The 16304-nt window shown below is 41.2% G+C and overlaps 1 protein-coding gene across 1 annotated transcript; it reads left to right on the top strand.

The window, feature by feature from the left end:
- Positions 1-3303: 3303 nt before the first annotated feature.
- On the top strand, positions 3304-4335 carry LOC101353491 (olfactory receptor 7G3-like). Its single transcript, XM_004378573.2, has one exon. It carries the CDS (start codon positions 3343-3345, stop codon positions 4333-4335), a length of 993 nt encoding a protein of 330 aa, XP_004378630.1. The 5' UTR covers positions 3304-3342.
- The last annotated feature ends 11969 nt before the right edge of the window (positions 4336-16304 follow it).

Raw genomic sequence — 16304 nt, 5'->3', positions numbered from 1 at the left:
AATGGATGCAGCACTGGAAGTGCTCACTCATCTATGCCAAGAAACTTGGAAGACAGCTACCTGGCCAACCAGCTGGAAGAGATCCATATTTATGCCTACTCCCAAGAAAGGTGATCCAACTGAATGTGGAAATTATCAAACAATATCATTAATATCACACACAAGTAAAATTTTGCTGAAGATCATTCAAAAGTGACTGCAGCAGTATCTTGACAGGGAACTGCCAGAAATTCAGGCTGGATTCAGAAGGGGATGTGGAACCAGGGATATCATTGCTGATGTCAGATGGATCATAGCTGAAAGCATAGAATACCAGAAAGATGTTTACCTGTGTTTGATTGACTATGCAAAGGCATTCGATTGTGTGGATCATAATAAATTATGGGTAAAAATGCAAAGAATGGGAATTCCAGAACACTTAATTGTGCTCATGAGGAACCTGTACACAGATTAAGAGGCAGTTGTTGGGACAGAACAAGGGGATACTGCGTGGATTAAAGTAAGGAAAGATGTGCGTCAGGGTTGCATCTTTTCACCATGCCTATTCAATCTGTATGCTGAGTAAATAATCCAAGAAGCTGGACTATATGAAGAAGAATGGGACATTATGATTGGAGGAAGACTGATTAACAACCTGTGTTATGTAGATGACACAACCTTCCTTGCTGAAAGTGAAGAGGACTTGAAGCACTTACTGGTCAAGATCAAAGACCTCAGCCTTCAGTATGGATTACACCTCAACATAAATAAAACAATAATCCTCAGAACTGGACCAATAAGCAACATCATGATAAACAGAAAAAAGATTGAAGTTGTCAAGGATTTCACTTTACTTGGATCCACAATCAACACTCATGGAAGCAGCAGTCAGGAAATCAAAAGACACATTGCATTGGGAAAATCAGCTGCAAAAGTCCTCTTTCAAGTGTTAAAAAGCAAAGATGTCACCTTGAAGACTAAGGTGCACCTGACCGAAGCCATGGCGTTTTCAATCGCATCACATGCATGCGAAAGCTGGACAATGAATAAGGAAGACTGAGGAATAATTGACGCCTTTGAATTGTGGGGTTGGCAAAGAATATTAAATATACCACTGACTGCCAAAAGAACTAACAAATCTGTCTTGGAAGAAGTACAAGTAGAATGCTCCTTAGAGACTACATCTTACATACTTTGGACATGCTATCAGGAGGGTTCAGTCTCTGGAGAAGGACATCATGCTTGGTGAAGTAGAGGGTCAGCGAAAAAGAGGAACACCCTCAATGAGATGGATTGACACAGTGGCTTCCACAATGGGCTCAAGCGTAACAACCATTGTGACCATGGCACAGGACCAGGCAGTGTTTCCCTCTGTGGTGCATAGAGTTGCTATGTCAGAACCAATTCGATGGCACCTAACAACAACATGTCTCAAGAACTGAGACCTTTTCTTGTTTAATGCACTCGGCGTTTTATTCATTTGAAGGACACAGATGAATTTAATGCTCTGAGTCCCTTGCTTCATAAACTGTCTTGAAGATATGCCTGTCAAGTGGCCTAAATGTTAGCATCGGCTAGTCAAACAACTCTCTCCCTCAGCCAGAGGACAAAGGAAAAGAATGATGGCTCCACACCTCTGCTGTCTCAAAACTCCATGCATTCCATCTTCCTTCCCATTCTGTTGTGAAGATGTGCCCTTCCAAAACTCACATCCTGAGATGAATAGATTCGTTTTGGTTAAAGTGGGAAACAAGACATTTTCAATAATTATGTGCATACCAGCTCTTAGAATTGTTTATGCTGGCAGATTTCTTGACTCAAACATGATGTGGAGCTTCAGTGTTATAAAGTGGCAATTGCTGAGGGTACATTACCCCATAGATACTAATGACAGAGGCCAAATGGTAGAAGAACTTGAATGACAGAGTGAGGACTCTGGGTTTTATTGGGTAGGAAGTCGTTGAGGTCCTCCACAGGGAAGTGCTAGGCCCTCAGTAGCACCTTTGGGAAGATCGCTCTGCAAAAATGCACAGGGCCAATGCACTCAGGAGTGCAGGGAGTGGGGGATGATTACAAAACCATTGAAACATGGATATGTTCTAGAAGGCAGCTGCCAGGGAAACATAGTCAAAGGAAATATACTGCAAAATGACTATGAGTTTCTAGACTTGGTCCACACATATGACCCTAAGCTTCTTAGCAGCCAAAGAAATATGTAATTACAAGAGAAAATAAAATCGTTATTTGGAAAAAAACACAGCTGGAGAAGGACATCCCTTTTTTTTGTTAGGATCAGACAGGAATTTCCTCTGTGTGTCTGATATTTCTACAATAAACACAATAGAGATTCATTTGGCCTTTTCCTACAATGTCCCTCACTGTAGGCTGATAACAAATGAAAAATCACAGTTCTGACAAAAGCAATTATATTGGCTGAAGCAATTCTTTCTAAATAGACAGGCCTCAATGGTGAGGTTTGATCTAAAAGTAAAATACAGACTATCTGAAGGACTGGATTAATGATCTTCTTGTTCACAATGAGGCAGCAGAGAAACAGATTATAATTTCCAGCAACACCTGAGATTTGAAGTTGTGAGCAGACTCAGATACTACTGAGCTAACTACATAGTTAATACTCTGAGAAAATGCAGTCATCCAACCAGTTTTGAGAGGCCCTGCATGGTGCAAAGGGAGCCCTGGTGTCTCAGTGGTTAAAAGCTCAGCTGCCAACCGAAAGGTTGGTGGTTCAAACCCACCAGCTACTCCATGGGAGAAAGATGTGGTGGTCAGCTTCCACAAAGATCACAGCCTTGGAAACCCTATGGGGCAGTTCTACTCTGTCCTTAGGGTCACTATAAGTTGGAATCGACTTGACAGCAATTGATTAGGTTAGGTGGTGCAAATGGTACAACTGAAAGGTTGGAGGTTCAAGTCCACCCAGAGATGCTTCAGAAGAATGACCTGGTGATTTACTGCCAAAGAATCAGCCACTGAAAACCCTATGGAGCACAGTTCTACTTGGACACACATAGGATCACCATGAGTCGGAATTGACTTGACTGTTGGGTTTTTTCTGAACCAGGTTTGATGCTGTACTAAGACTATTAGAATTGAATCCTAGATGTAAAAATACCATGCAGGCTTGATAGTTCCTAAAAAATAAAACAGGACATGTTTCCATTTTTGAACTATAACACTAGAAAAATATATGATATATGGAAGTCACTCAAAAAAATATTTGGTGAAGGAAGGAATGAGCAGAGGAAACTAAGGGAAAGAATTGTTTAAATATTACTAGAATTTAAGGCATAAAAAGATGCATTCAATGTGTCTGTTTCATTTTGTTTCAGAGTCACCAACAACATGACATCAGAAAACCACACAGATGTCTCAGGATTCCTCCTCTTGGGCCTCTCTGAGGATCCAGAATTGCAGCCCTTGCTCTTTGGACTCTTCCTGTCCATGTACCTGGTCACTGTGCTTGGGAATCTGCTCATCATCCTGGCTGTCATCTCTGACCCCCACCTCCACACTCCCATGTACTTCTTCCTCTCCATACTGTCCTTTGTTGACATCTCTTTCACCTCCACCATAGTCCCCAAGATGCTGTTGAATATCCAGACAGAGAACAAAGCCATAAGTTACACAGGCTGCCTTACTCAGGTATTTTTTTTCATAGTTTTTGTATGTATGGACAATTTACTCCTGACTGTGATGGCCTATGACCGGTTTGTGGCCATCTGCCACCCTCTATATTACATGGTCATCATGAACCCCTGCCTCTGTGGCCTGCTGATTCTACTGTCTTTGTTCATTAGCATCATGAATGCCCTGCTCCACAGTCTGATGGTGTTGCGTCTGTCCTTCTGCACAGACCTGGAAATCCCTCACTTCTTCTGCGAACTTGCTCAGATCCTCAAGCTTGCCTGTTCTGATACCCTCATCAATAACATCCTGGTGTATTTAGAGACTAGTCTGTTGGGTGTGGGTCCTCTCTCTGGGATCATTTTCTCTTACATTCGAATTGTCTCCTCCATCCTGAGAATCCCATCAACTGGTGGCAAGTGTAAGTCTTTTTCCATCTGTGGGTCTCACCTCTCTGTTGTTTCCTTGTTCTATGGGACGTGTGTTGGTGTCTACCTTAGCTCTGCGGCTACTCTGTCCTCCAGGAGGAGAGCAGCAGTGGCCTCAGTGATGTACACCATAGTCACTCCCATGATGAACCCCTTTATCTACAGCCTGAGGAACAGGGACATGAAAAGGGCCTTGAGGAAACTTATCTCTGCAATACCTTCCTTTTTGTGGTTGTGTCATCTGCCTTGCATGTGGGCCTCTAGAACAAGTCAAAAGAAATGAAATACTGAGTATGCTGGAGACACTTATGCTTCTATAATTCAATTCTTCCAGCAAAGTAGTTAATACATGGGCTATCAAGTCAAATATCTTTGTGTTGAATCCTGCTTTCCTGTGTCTTACTAAAACCAAAACCAAACTCGTTTCTATCAAGTCAATTCCAACTCATGGTGACTCCATGTGTTACAGAGTAGAACTGTTCCATAGGATTTTCTTGGCTATAATCTATATGGAAGCCGATCATCAGGCCTTTCCTCCATGGTGCTGCTGGGTGAGTTCAAACCACCAACGTTTATATTAGTAGTTGACACAAACTGTTTGCACCACCCATGTATCAAGTAACTTAACTCTCTGAGTTCAGTTTCTACTTCTATACAATAAGCAGAGTCGTATTACATCCTTAATAGTGATATTGGGAATGTTAACTGAGATAATTTAATATATTATACAGTAAACCTGTGAAAGCTGGAACTTGTTTAAGGTGGAAACTTGTCAGAGAAGGAAAACTCAAATATATTCCACAAATAAAGAGCAACAGATAAGTGGTAAACTGTACCCTGTCAAAGATGGAAAACTTGTGAGACCCAGAAAAACAAGGCAACCCCGTTGAGTTCCAGGTCTCTCAGGTTTCACTGTATATATGCAGCAATTTGTCCGTATCACAGACTAGTAAAATTAAATAGGGAGAGAGGTGATATGGAGGAGCTCTCTATACTTTCTCATCAATTTTTCCGTAAGCCTAAAACAGCTCTAAAAATGAATTATTTTAATTAATTTTTAAAAAGTAGATGAATAATTCAGGTGTGCAATTGTCATGTTAGTGAACTTGCAGTTTGCTTCCACATTAATATACTGATTAAACCAACCCTGACTTCACCCTCTCCTCTTTGAGTTATGCTCATTTTCCTCTTTACTTTGTCCTCATTTCTGCTAGAATCTATACAGAGAAATGTATTTGAATGAAGCCATTTGGGATTTCTTATTAACCCACTCGACCTCTTGCCATTGAGTCAATTTCAACTCATAGCGACAAAGTAGGACAGAGTAGAACTTCCCCATACAGTTTCCAAGGAGCGGCTAGTGGATTTGAACTGCCAACCTTTTGGTTAGCAGCTGAGCTCTCAACCATTGCACTACCAGGGTTCCTATTAACCCACAGGGGTTTTATATAGGTGTACTTCTTAATATCCAAATATACGAAGGATCTCTTTTCATCCTTTTGTTATTGATTTTAGCATAGTTGCGTTGTAGTCAGAGAACATAGTCTGTATGATTTTAATTCTTTAAAATTTATTAACACTTGCCTTGTGCTGTTATTGTTTTTGTTGTTAGGTGCCATCGAGTCAATTCCAACTCATAGTGACTTTATGTACCACAGAACGAAACATTGCCCAGTCCCGTGTCCTGCTCGCAATCATTGTTATGCTTGAGCCCATTGTTGCAGCCACTGTGTCAATCCATCTCTTTGAGTGGCTTCCTCTTTTTTGCTGACGCTCTGCTTTAGCAAGCATGATGTCCTTCTCCAGGGACTGATATCTCCTGACAACATGTCCAATGTATGTAAGACATACTCCCGCTGTTCTTGCTTCTAAGGAGCATTCTGGTTGCACTTCTTCCAAGACAGATTTGTTCTTTCTTTTGGCAGTCCATAGTATAGTCAATATTCTTTGCCAACACCACAATTCACAGGCCTCAATTCTTCTTTGGTCTTCCTTATTCTTTGTCCAGCTTTTGCATGCCTATGATGGGATTGAAAATACCATGGCTTGGGTCAGACGAACCTTAGTCTTCAAGGTGACATCTTTGCTTTTCAGTACTTGAAAGAGGCCTTTTGCAGAAGATTTGCCCATTGTAATTCTTCTTTTGATTTCTGGACTGCTGCTTCCATGAGTGTTGATCGTGGATCCAAGTAAAATGCAATCCTTGACAACGTCAATCTTTTCTCTGTTTATCGTGATATTGCTTATTGGTCCAGTTGTGAGGATTTTTGTTTTCTTGATGTTGAGGTGTAATCCATACTGAAGGCTGTGGTCTTTGATCTTCATCAGTAAGTGCTTCAAGTCCTCTTCACTTTCAGCAAGCAAGGTTGTGTCAATCTGCATAACACAGATTGTTAATGAGTCTTCCTCCAAAGCTGACGCCCCATTCTTCTTCATAGAGTCCAGCTTCTCAGATTATTTGCTCAACATACACATTGAATAGGTATGGTGAAAGGATGCAACACTGACACAAACCTTTACTGACTTAAACCATGCAGTATCCCCTTGTTCTGTCCCAACAACTGCCTCTTGATCTATGGACAGGTTCCTCATGAGCACAATTAAGTGTTCCTGAATTCCTATTCTTCTCACTGTTATCCATAATTCGTTATAATCCACACAGTTGAATGTCTTTGCATAGTCAATCAAACACAGGTAAACATCTTTCTGGTATTCTATGCTTTCAGCCAGGATCCCTCTGATATTAGCAATGAAATCTCCAGTTCCACTTCCGCTTCTGAATCCCGCCTGAATTTCTGGCAGTTCCCTGTCGACATACTGCTGCAGCCGCTTTTGAATGATATTCAGCAAAATTTTACTTTTGTGTAATATTAATGATATTATTTGTTAATTTCTGCATTCAGTTGGATCACCTTTCTTGGAAATAGGCATGAATATGGATCTCTTCCAGTTGGTTGGCCAGGTAGTTGTCTTCCAAATTTCTTGGCATAGATGAGTGAGCACTTCCAGTGCTACATCCATTTGTTGAAACATCTCAATTGATATTCCATCAATTCCTGGAGCCTTACCTTCATTGCAGCTTGGACTTCTTCCTTCAGTACCATAGGCTCCTGATCATATGCTACCTCTTGAAACGGATGAACGTCGACCATTTCTTTTTGGTATAATAACTTTGTGTATTCCTTCCACCTTCTTTTGATGCTTCCTGCAGCTTTTAATATTTTCCCCTTAGAATCCTTCACTATTGCAATTCGAAGCTTGAATTTTTTCTTCAGTTCTTTCAGCTTAAGAAATACCAAACATGTTCTTCTCTTTTGGTTTTCTATCTCCATCTCTTTGCACATGTTGTTATAATACTTTACTTTGTCTTCTCACGCTGACCTTTGATATCTTCTGTTCAGTTCTTTTACTTCAACATTTCTTCCTTCTGCTTTAGCTGTTTGACATTCAAGAGCAAGTTTTACAGTCTCTTCTGACATCCATTTTGGTATTTTCTTTCTTTCCTGTCTTTTTAATGACCTCTTGCTTTCTTCATGCATGATGCCCTTGATGTCATTCCACAACTCTTCTGGTTTTGGTCATCAGTGTTCAACGCATCAAATGTGTTCTTGAGATGGTCTCTAAATTCAGGTGCAATATACTCAAGGTCATAGTTTGGCTCTCGTGGACTTGTTCTAATTTTCTTCAGTTTCAACTTGACCTTGCATATGAGCAATTGATAGTCTGTTCCACAGTCAGCCCCTGGCCTTGTTCTGACTGATGGTACTGAGATTTACATCTTCTCTTTCCATAGATGTAGTCATTTTGATTCCTGTGTATTCCATCTGGTGAGGCCCATGTGTATAGTCACCATTTATGTTGGTGAAAAAAAAGTATTTGCAATAAAGAAGTCATTGGTCTTTCAAAATTCTGTCATGCAATCTCTGGCATTGTTTCTATCTCCAAGGCCATATTTCCCAACTACTAATCCTTCTTTGTTTCCAACTTCCAGATTCCCATCACCAGTCATGATCAATGCATCGTGATTGCATGTTTGATCAACTTCAGACTGCAGAAGTTGGTAAAAATCTTCAATTTCTTCATCTTTGACCTTAGTGGTTGCTGTGTAAATTTCAATAATAGTTGTATTAACTGGTCATCCTTGTAGATGTATGATAGTATCCTATCACTGACAGCATTGCACTTCAGGATAGATCTTGAAATGTTCGTTTTGACAATGAATGCAACACCATTCCTCTTCAAGTTGTCATTTCTGGCATAGTAGACAAAATAATTGATTCAAAATGGCCAATACCAGTCCATTTCAGCTCACTGATGCCTAGGATATCGATGTTTATGTGCTCCATTTCATTTTTGACGATTTCCAATTTTCCTAGATTCATTCTTCATACACTACATGTTCCAGTTATTAATGGATGTTTGCAGCTGTTTCTTCTCATTTTGAGTCATGACACGTCAGCAAATGAAGGTCCATAAAGCTTGACTCCATCCATGTCATTAAGGTCAACTCTACTTTCAGGAGGCAGCTCTTCCCCAGTCATCTTTTGAGTGCTTTCCAAACTGAGGGGCTCATCTTCCAGCACTATATCAGACAATGTTTTGCTGCTATTCTTAAGGTTTTCACTGGCTAATTCTTTTCATAAGTAGACTGCCGGGTCCTTCTTCCTCGTCTGTCTTAGTCTGGAAGCTCATCTGAAACCTGTCCGCTTTGGTTGACCCTGCTGATATCTGAATACCGGTGGCATAGCTTCCAGCATCACAGCAACACGCAAGCCCCCACAGTATGACAAACTGACAGATACCTGGGGGGCCTTATGCTGTATATGTGGTCAAACAGTAAAGTTTCTGTTTGCATTGGAAAATAAATGTGTATCCTATGATTATTGGGTGGATTGTTCTATATATGTCCAAAGGGTCAAGTTTGTTTGTTGTTCTTGTTATCTGCTATCATGTCAGGCCCCTACTCATGGCACCCCATGCACAATGGAATGAAATGCTGCCTGGTCCTGTACCATGCCTGAGATTGGTTACAGACTGGACCACTGTGATCCTTAGGGTTTTCACCGGCTGATTTCTGGCATGTTTGTTAATCATCTTCAAATCTTGTTTATTTTTACTAATTTTTATCTGCTTCTTGTATCAGTTGTGGAGCAATATGTGTTAAAATCACTCAGTATGATTTGGAATTTGTCTATTTCTCCTTGTAGTTCAATCAATGTACCATTAAGTGAGTGCAAATTCAGAATTGTTACATCTTTCTGGTGTGTTGAATCTTTTATCTTAATGAGGTTACCTTTGTTATCTCTGGGAACGTTTTTGCATTAAAGTCTTCTTCATCTGATAGTAGTATACGGTGATAGACAAGCTTTTTTTGGGCCCTCCAGGTGGTGGGAAATATGGCAGCAATCCATGCAGTGGCTAGTTTGTTTCAAAAAAACCAGTTGCCTTCAAGTGAACCCTGATTCATAGCGACCCTTATGTGTCAGAGTAGAATTGTGCTCAATAGGGTTTTCAGTGGCTGTCTTAATGATCTAGTGCTGCTACAACAGAAATATCACAAGTGGATGGCTTCCACAAAGAGAATTTTTTTCTCTCACAGTCTAGGAGGCTAGAAGTCCAAATTCAGGGTGCCAGCTCCAAGGGAAGCCTTTGTCTGTTGACTCTGGGGGAAGGTCATTGTCATCAATCTTCCCCTGCTCTAGTAACTTCTCAGTGCAGGGACCCCCCGGTCCAAAGAAGACACACTCCTGGCTCTACTTTCTTGGTGGTATGACGTCCCCATGTCTCTCTGCTCATCTCTTTTATATCTCAAAAGAGATTGGCTTAAAACACAACCTAATCTTGTAGATTGAGTCCTGCCTCATTAACATAACTGCTGCCTATCCCACCTTATTAACATCATAGAGATAGGATTTATAACACATAGGAAAATCACATCAGATGACAAAATGGTGAAAAATCACACAATACTGTGAATCATGGCCTAGCCAAATTGATACTTATTTTGGGGGAACACAATTCAGTCAATGACAGTGGCTGATTTTTCCAGAAGTAGATTGCCAGGGTTTTCTTCCAAGGTGCCTCTAGATGGACTCTAACCTCCAACAATTTGATTAACAGTCAAGCTCGTTAAGTGTTTGTACCACTCAGGGCCTCAGATTTGCACCCAGTTCTCCTCTATGCCTAAGATGCATTCCTTTGGGGGCCCAGCCCAAAAGAGGGAGTCCCTGAATCTGACTTTGACTTAGAGCCTGTGGATCCCTAAACCCCCTCAGCTGCCTCTTCTAGACCTTCTCAAAGGTAAAACCAGCCACCCTGATATCTGGCTTATCTCTCTGGATCCGCATCCTCGTCTCATTTTAGTAATTTCTTACTATAATTCAGATTTTTTGGTGCTTTTAAGCTACTTTTTTATCCTGGTACAGAAATCTTAAATGAAAAGCAACTGTTTCTGATTATCATATTCTTTCTTGATTTAAAAGAAGTTTATTCTAACATTATCTCTCTTAGTGGGGTCCTTGATATTTTGTGATGTTTATAGAAATGTGGACTGCTATACCTCACCTCAATAGGCACAATTTTGGACTCCAAGATCTTTGACACCTAGTGTTAATCCCATGGTTATGTTATGTTACACAGTAAAACAGACTTTGCAGATGCAACACTATAGTTGTTGCTGTGTGCCATCAAGTTGCTTCTAACTCCTAGTGAACTTATATGGCAGAATAGAACTGCCCCATAGGGTTTCCTAGACTCTAATCTTTATGGATGCAGATCACCAGATTCGTTCTCCCACGGAGCCACTGGTAGGTTCAAACTGCCGACCTTTCGGTTAGCAGCCGAGAGCTTAACCATTGCACCACCAAGGACCCTTTAGCAACACTTTTACAATACCCAAAAGGGAACAACAACCCAAATGTCCATCAATGGATGAATGGATAAACAAATTGTGGCATATACATACAATGGAATATTATTCCGCCATAAAGAGAAATAAAATTCTGATACTGAAGCCTAGCTACAACATGGATGAACCTCAAAAATATCATGCTAAGTGAAAGAAGCCAGACACAAAAGTTGACATAGCATATGATTCCATATATATCGAATATCCAGAGTAGGTAAATCCATAGAAACAGACTACAGATTGATGGCTTCCAGAAGCAAGGGAAAGGGAGGAATGGACAGTTATTCCTTAATGAGTACAAGGTTTTCTGTTGTTAGGTGTGGTCGAGTAGGTTTTGACTCATAGCAACCCTATGTACAACAGAACAAAACACAGCCTGTTCCGGCACCATCCTCACAATCATTGTTATGCTTGAGCCAATTGTTACAGCCACTGTGTCAATCCATCTCAATGAGGGTCTTCCTCTCTTTCACTGACCCTCTACTTTACCCAGCACGATGTCCTTCTCCAGGGATAGTCCTTCCTGATAACATGTCAAAGTATATGAGATGAAGTCTAGTCATCCTCAGTTCTAAGAAGCATTCCTGGCTGTACTTCCTCCAAGACAGATTTGTTGGTTCTTCTGACAGTCCATGATATATTCATTATTCTTTGCCAGCATCATAATTCAAAGGCATCAGTTCTTCTTCAGTCTTCCTTATTCATTGTCCACCTTTTGTGTGCATATGAGGCAATTGAAAATATCATGGCTTAGGTCAGGTGAACCTTAGTCCTCAAAGTGCCATCTTTGCTTTTCAACACTTTAAAGAGGTCGAGTTTTCTGTACCCATGTGTTTTTAACACGTTACGGATAAAATGTTTTAGAAGTAGATAAAGGTGGTGAGGGACATTGGCAGTTCAGTACTAGAGTTCTCACCTTCCATGTGGGAGACCTGAAACCTCTGGGCAAGGCACCTCATGAGCAGTCACCATCTGTCTATCAGTGGAGGCTCACCTGTTGCTATGATGTTGAATAGGTTTCAGCAGAGCTTCCAGACTAAGACAGACTAGAAGAAAGGCCTGGTGATCTACTTCTCAAAAATCAATCAGTGAAAATCCTAAGGATCACAATGATCCGATCCACAACCAGTCATGGGTGTGGCGCAGGACCAAGCAGCATTTTGTTCCCTTCTGCATGGGATCACCATGAGTCTGTGCTGATTCAATGGCAGCTAACAACAAGAAGTGGTGTTTGTACAACCTTATGAGTGTACTAAATGCCACTAATTTGTTTACTTTGAAACAGTAATTTTACATTATGTAAATTTTACCTCAGTAATAATAATTAAAAAAAGTTAAAAAGAAAGGAATGTTCCTTGCAATAAAGGAACTCAAACGTTAGTAGCTAGAGTTTCTCCTTTTCTTGCATCTTTTCAACTACATGTTGTTGTTGTGTGCCGTGAAATCAATTCTGACTCATAGTGACCCTACAGGACAGAGGAAAACTGCCCAGTAGAGCTTCCTAGATTGTAATCTTTTAGGGAGCAGATCACCTGGTCTTTTCTCCCGCAGAGCTGCTGGTGGGTTAAAACTACCAACCTTTTGGCTAGCAGCTGAGCTCTTAACCATTGTGGTACCAGAACTCCTTCAGCTATAAAGCTTCTCGTAACTCCAGACTAAGAGGCAGATTGAAGGATTTGACTGATGAGACTGCTGCCTGCAAGTCTGGTACCACCCACACTGCCAGATTCTTTCCACACCTGACCTGGCCCACCTTCCTCTTCATCAAAGTCCATTCCCAGCTGTCGGGAGGCAGATATCCCTGTCCTACTACCATCTTAACTTGAGCCACTACTTCTTAATACTTCTCCAGAGAAAGCCACCAAAATTTCCCCTGCCCTCATTAAAAGTGTGAACAAAATTACTAAAACAAAACAAACAAACAAAAACCTGTTGCTGTAGAGTCGATTTCAACTCACGGCGACCCCATGTGTTACAGAGTAAAACTGTCCATATGGTTTCCTTGACTGTAATCTTTACAGAAGCAGTTCACCAGGACTTTCTTCCATGGTGCCACTGGGTGGATTCAAACCGCCAACCTTCAGGTTAGCAGCCAATCACAAACCCCTTGCACAACCTGGAGACCTTGAAAACAGTTAGAGGGATTCTTAATTTGGATTTGGGTGTGGAACTTCCAAGAGGGTCTGAAAAGTCCAACAGAGCGTAGTGGCTATTAAGTATGCTTGCATTCTTCTGGGGAGAAGGTACACATGCTTCATCACAGTCTCAAAGGGGCTCAGGACCCCAAAAGACTCAGACAATACAACACAGTTTTAGGCTGATGTTTCCTAATTTAAGGGATAATTTACTTGAGTGTTTAGGTAACACTGAGCTTTCGCTGGTTCTCTGAATAACCACCCACCACCTGCCATCACTCTCATCCAGGCCAGACTTTAATTTACTTCATTAAATTTACCACTGCCCTGAACTCTTGAATTTATTTGATTACACCATGCTGTTCTTCGTCTTGAAATATGCTCCGTGAGGACAAAGGCATTTTTTCCTTTATTGTTGAATCCCAGCCCCTGGGAAAATGCTCCATCCAGTCAGTGGAATGAGTGAATGAATGAATTAATGAGTGAATGAGTAACGAGAAATATATTTGTATTCGTATCTCTGCTCCACATTCTCTGAGAGTGTACTTGCTTGTTTTTTTTAACTTTTTATTTAGAAATAATTTTAAACTTATAGCAAAACTGCAAAACTTAAATAGTACGAGAAACACCCATATATATATTGTTAACATTTTACTCCATTTTCTTCAACAGTTGCTTGTTTCTGTCTGTCTCTGACTGAAGCATACCAATGATTGCGAAGATGGCACAGGACTGAACAAAGTTTTGTTCTCTGTACATGGCAATCACCATGAGTCAGAGCCTACTCAACATTGGCTATCAACAACAAGGAGACGATCAAGACCATGCAACTATCTTGCTTCTCATCTAAATTTCCCCTAGATGTAGCATTCATTGATGATTCGTATCTGATACAATCTTTCCATCTCTAGCACTCCTTGCACACTTACCAGTCAGTTCTTGGCATTTTACTGTAAGTAAGAGCTCTCCCTTGTCCCCCATTGATTTATTTATCTATTTATTGTTGGTATGGACTCATGAGATCTTATTTTTTCCAATGGTTTGTTCCTCACTGCTGTACTCAATGTGATGTTCAAATTGTCTCAGATTTGGCCCTTCGTGCTGGCTCCTATATCCTTGTGACATGCCCATCATATTTTTGATCACTTCTTTACTTCCTGACATAATAAGATGTTGCAGGCTAATCTTGAACCTACCCAACCCCACCTCTAGAATCAACCATTTTTTCCATGCCCTTTCTCTTTTTAATGTGGAATGGAATTAGAGACAAAGATCTAGGTTTGCTCGTTGCTGCTGAGGTATCCTTGCTTCTTGGCCCTTTCAGAGGACAAAACTGGGAAACAAATTGTAAAAATGGAGAGGGAGTGGTGTCTGACCTTCTCTAACTTCACAAGGGGGGAAAGAGAATCAAAATCAAAGGCAAAGACTGATTCCTATGAGGTGGAGGTCACACATGCCTCCTCTCTCCACCATCTTTACCAATTCTGACACCAACCATCCCTCCCATGACATTCTCTACTCCTCTGCTGGATTCAATAATTCATTGCAATGGCCACACAGAACTCACAGATAATACTCATGATTATGGGGTTTATTAGGGAAGCAACATGTTCAGGAATGCGCAAGATACAGTTCTTCCTCCAGGACAGTCTTTTCTCAGCTGTGCTTGCAGGCATATCTCTCTGGTCCTCAGTCTCTGTCCTGCTCAGTCAAGTGTTGCAAAGCTCTTTTAGTTCCGCTGATAAGTGCCCAAAGGCACCCTACTCTTCCAGCAAGGCTCCTGCCCAAAGGCACTCAACTTTCTCATTCCATGGGTCGGGAAGCCCACCATGCCATCTCCTGCCATCATTTCTCTGCCACCACTTCTCAAGCTCTCTGTCTCCTTGTCATGGATTGAATTATGTCCAAAAAATGTGTGTATCAATTTGGCTGGGCCACGATTCCCAGTATTGTATGATTTTCCTATATGTTGTTAATCCTGCCTCTATGATGTTAATGAGGGAGAATGGACGGCAGTTGTGTTAGTAAGGCAGGATTCAGTCTACAAGATTGGATTGTGTCCTGAGGCAGTCTCTTGAGATATAAAAGAGAGAAGTGAGCAGAGAGACAGGAGGACTTCATACCACCAAGAAAGCAGTGCCAGGAGCAGAGCGTGGCCTTTGTACCCGGGGTCCCTGCGTGGAGGAGCTCCTAGTCCAGGGGAACATTGATGAGAAGGCCAACAGAGAGAGAAAACCTTCCGCTGGAGCTGACACCATCAGTTTGGACTTTTAGCCTACTTTACTGTAAGGAAATAAACTTCTCTTTGTTAAAACCATTCACTTGTGGTATTTCTTTTAAGCAGCACTAGATGTCTCAGACACTCCTGGTTCTAGGAACTTCTCAGCACAGGGATCCCTGGTCCAAAGGACACACTCTCCGCTCCTGGCTGTTCTTCCTTGGTGGTAGTATCCCCTCTTTGCTCTGGAATTGATTCTCTTTCTAAGCCTAGTGAGATGGTAAAACTGACCAGTCCTCTTGGTGGGCCACAATTACCTTATTTGCATGGTCCCACCCCATCACTTGGGTAGGAGTTATAAGACCATGGTGAGAAAGGCTACACAAAAGCAATCCATTACACCACACTTAGGCATATATGTACACATACATGAACATATGTGTGAATGCAAACACACATACGTGTATACAAGTGCACATACACATATACATTTAGCAGTGATGAATTCACATTAGTATTTCCAATTTCAAACCTCCCCCACTACATACACACGGGTATTTCATGCTCTCCCATTTGTGTGTGGATTGCAGAGAACTTATTCTTCTTTGAATCAAACCTTCTTACACAATTGTGAGAATTCCATATATGTGTTGTTATGTTGTTAGGTGCTGTCGAGTCATTTCCAACTCATAGTCACCCTGTGTACAACAGAACGAAACACTGCCCAGTTCTGCGCCACCCTCATAATCGTTGTTACGCTTGAGCCCATTGACCACTGTGTCAATCTATCTCATTGAGGGTCCTCCTCTTTTCACTCACCCTCTACTTTACCAAGCATGATGTCCTTATCCAGGGACTGGTTACTCCTGATAATGTGTCCAAAGAATGTGAGATGAAGTCTCACCATTGTCGCTTCCAAGGAGCATTCCAGCTATACTTCTTACAAAATAGATTTGTTCATTCTTCTGGCAGTCCACGGTATATTCAATATT

Source organism: Trichechus manatus, unplaced genomic scaffold (genome assembly GCF_000243295.1).
Source record: "Trichechus manatus latirostris isolate Lorelei unplaced genomic scaffold, TriManLat1.0 scaffold00057, whole genome shotgun sequence".
NCBI classification, from domain to species: domain Eukaryota; kingdom Metazoa; phylum Chordata; class Mammalia; order Sirenia; family Trichechidae; genus Trichechus; species Trichechus manatus.
This window is presented reverse-complemented; position numbering and strand designations above follow the sequence as displayed.

Excerpts from the sequence above, each read along its gene's own strand:
- LOC101353491 (XM_004378573.2), top strand. The coding sequence starts at position 3,343 with ATGACATCAGAAAACCACACAGATGTCTCAGGATTCCTCCTCTTGGGC.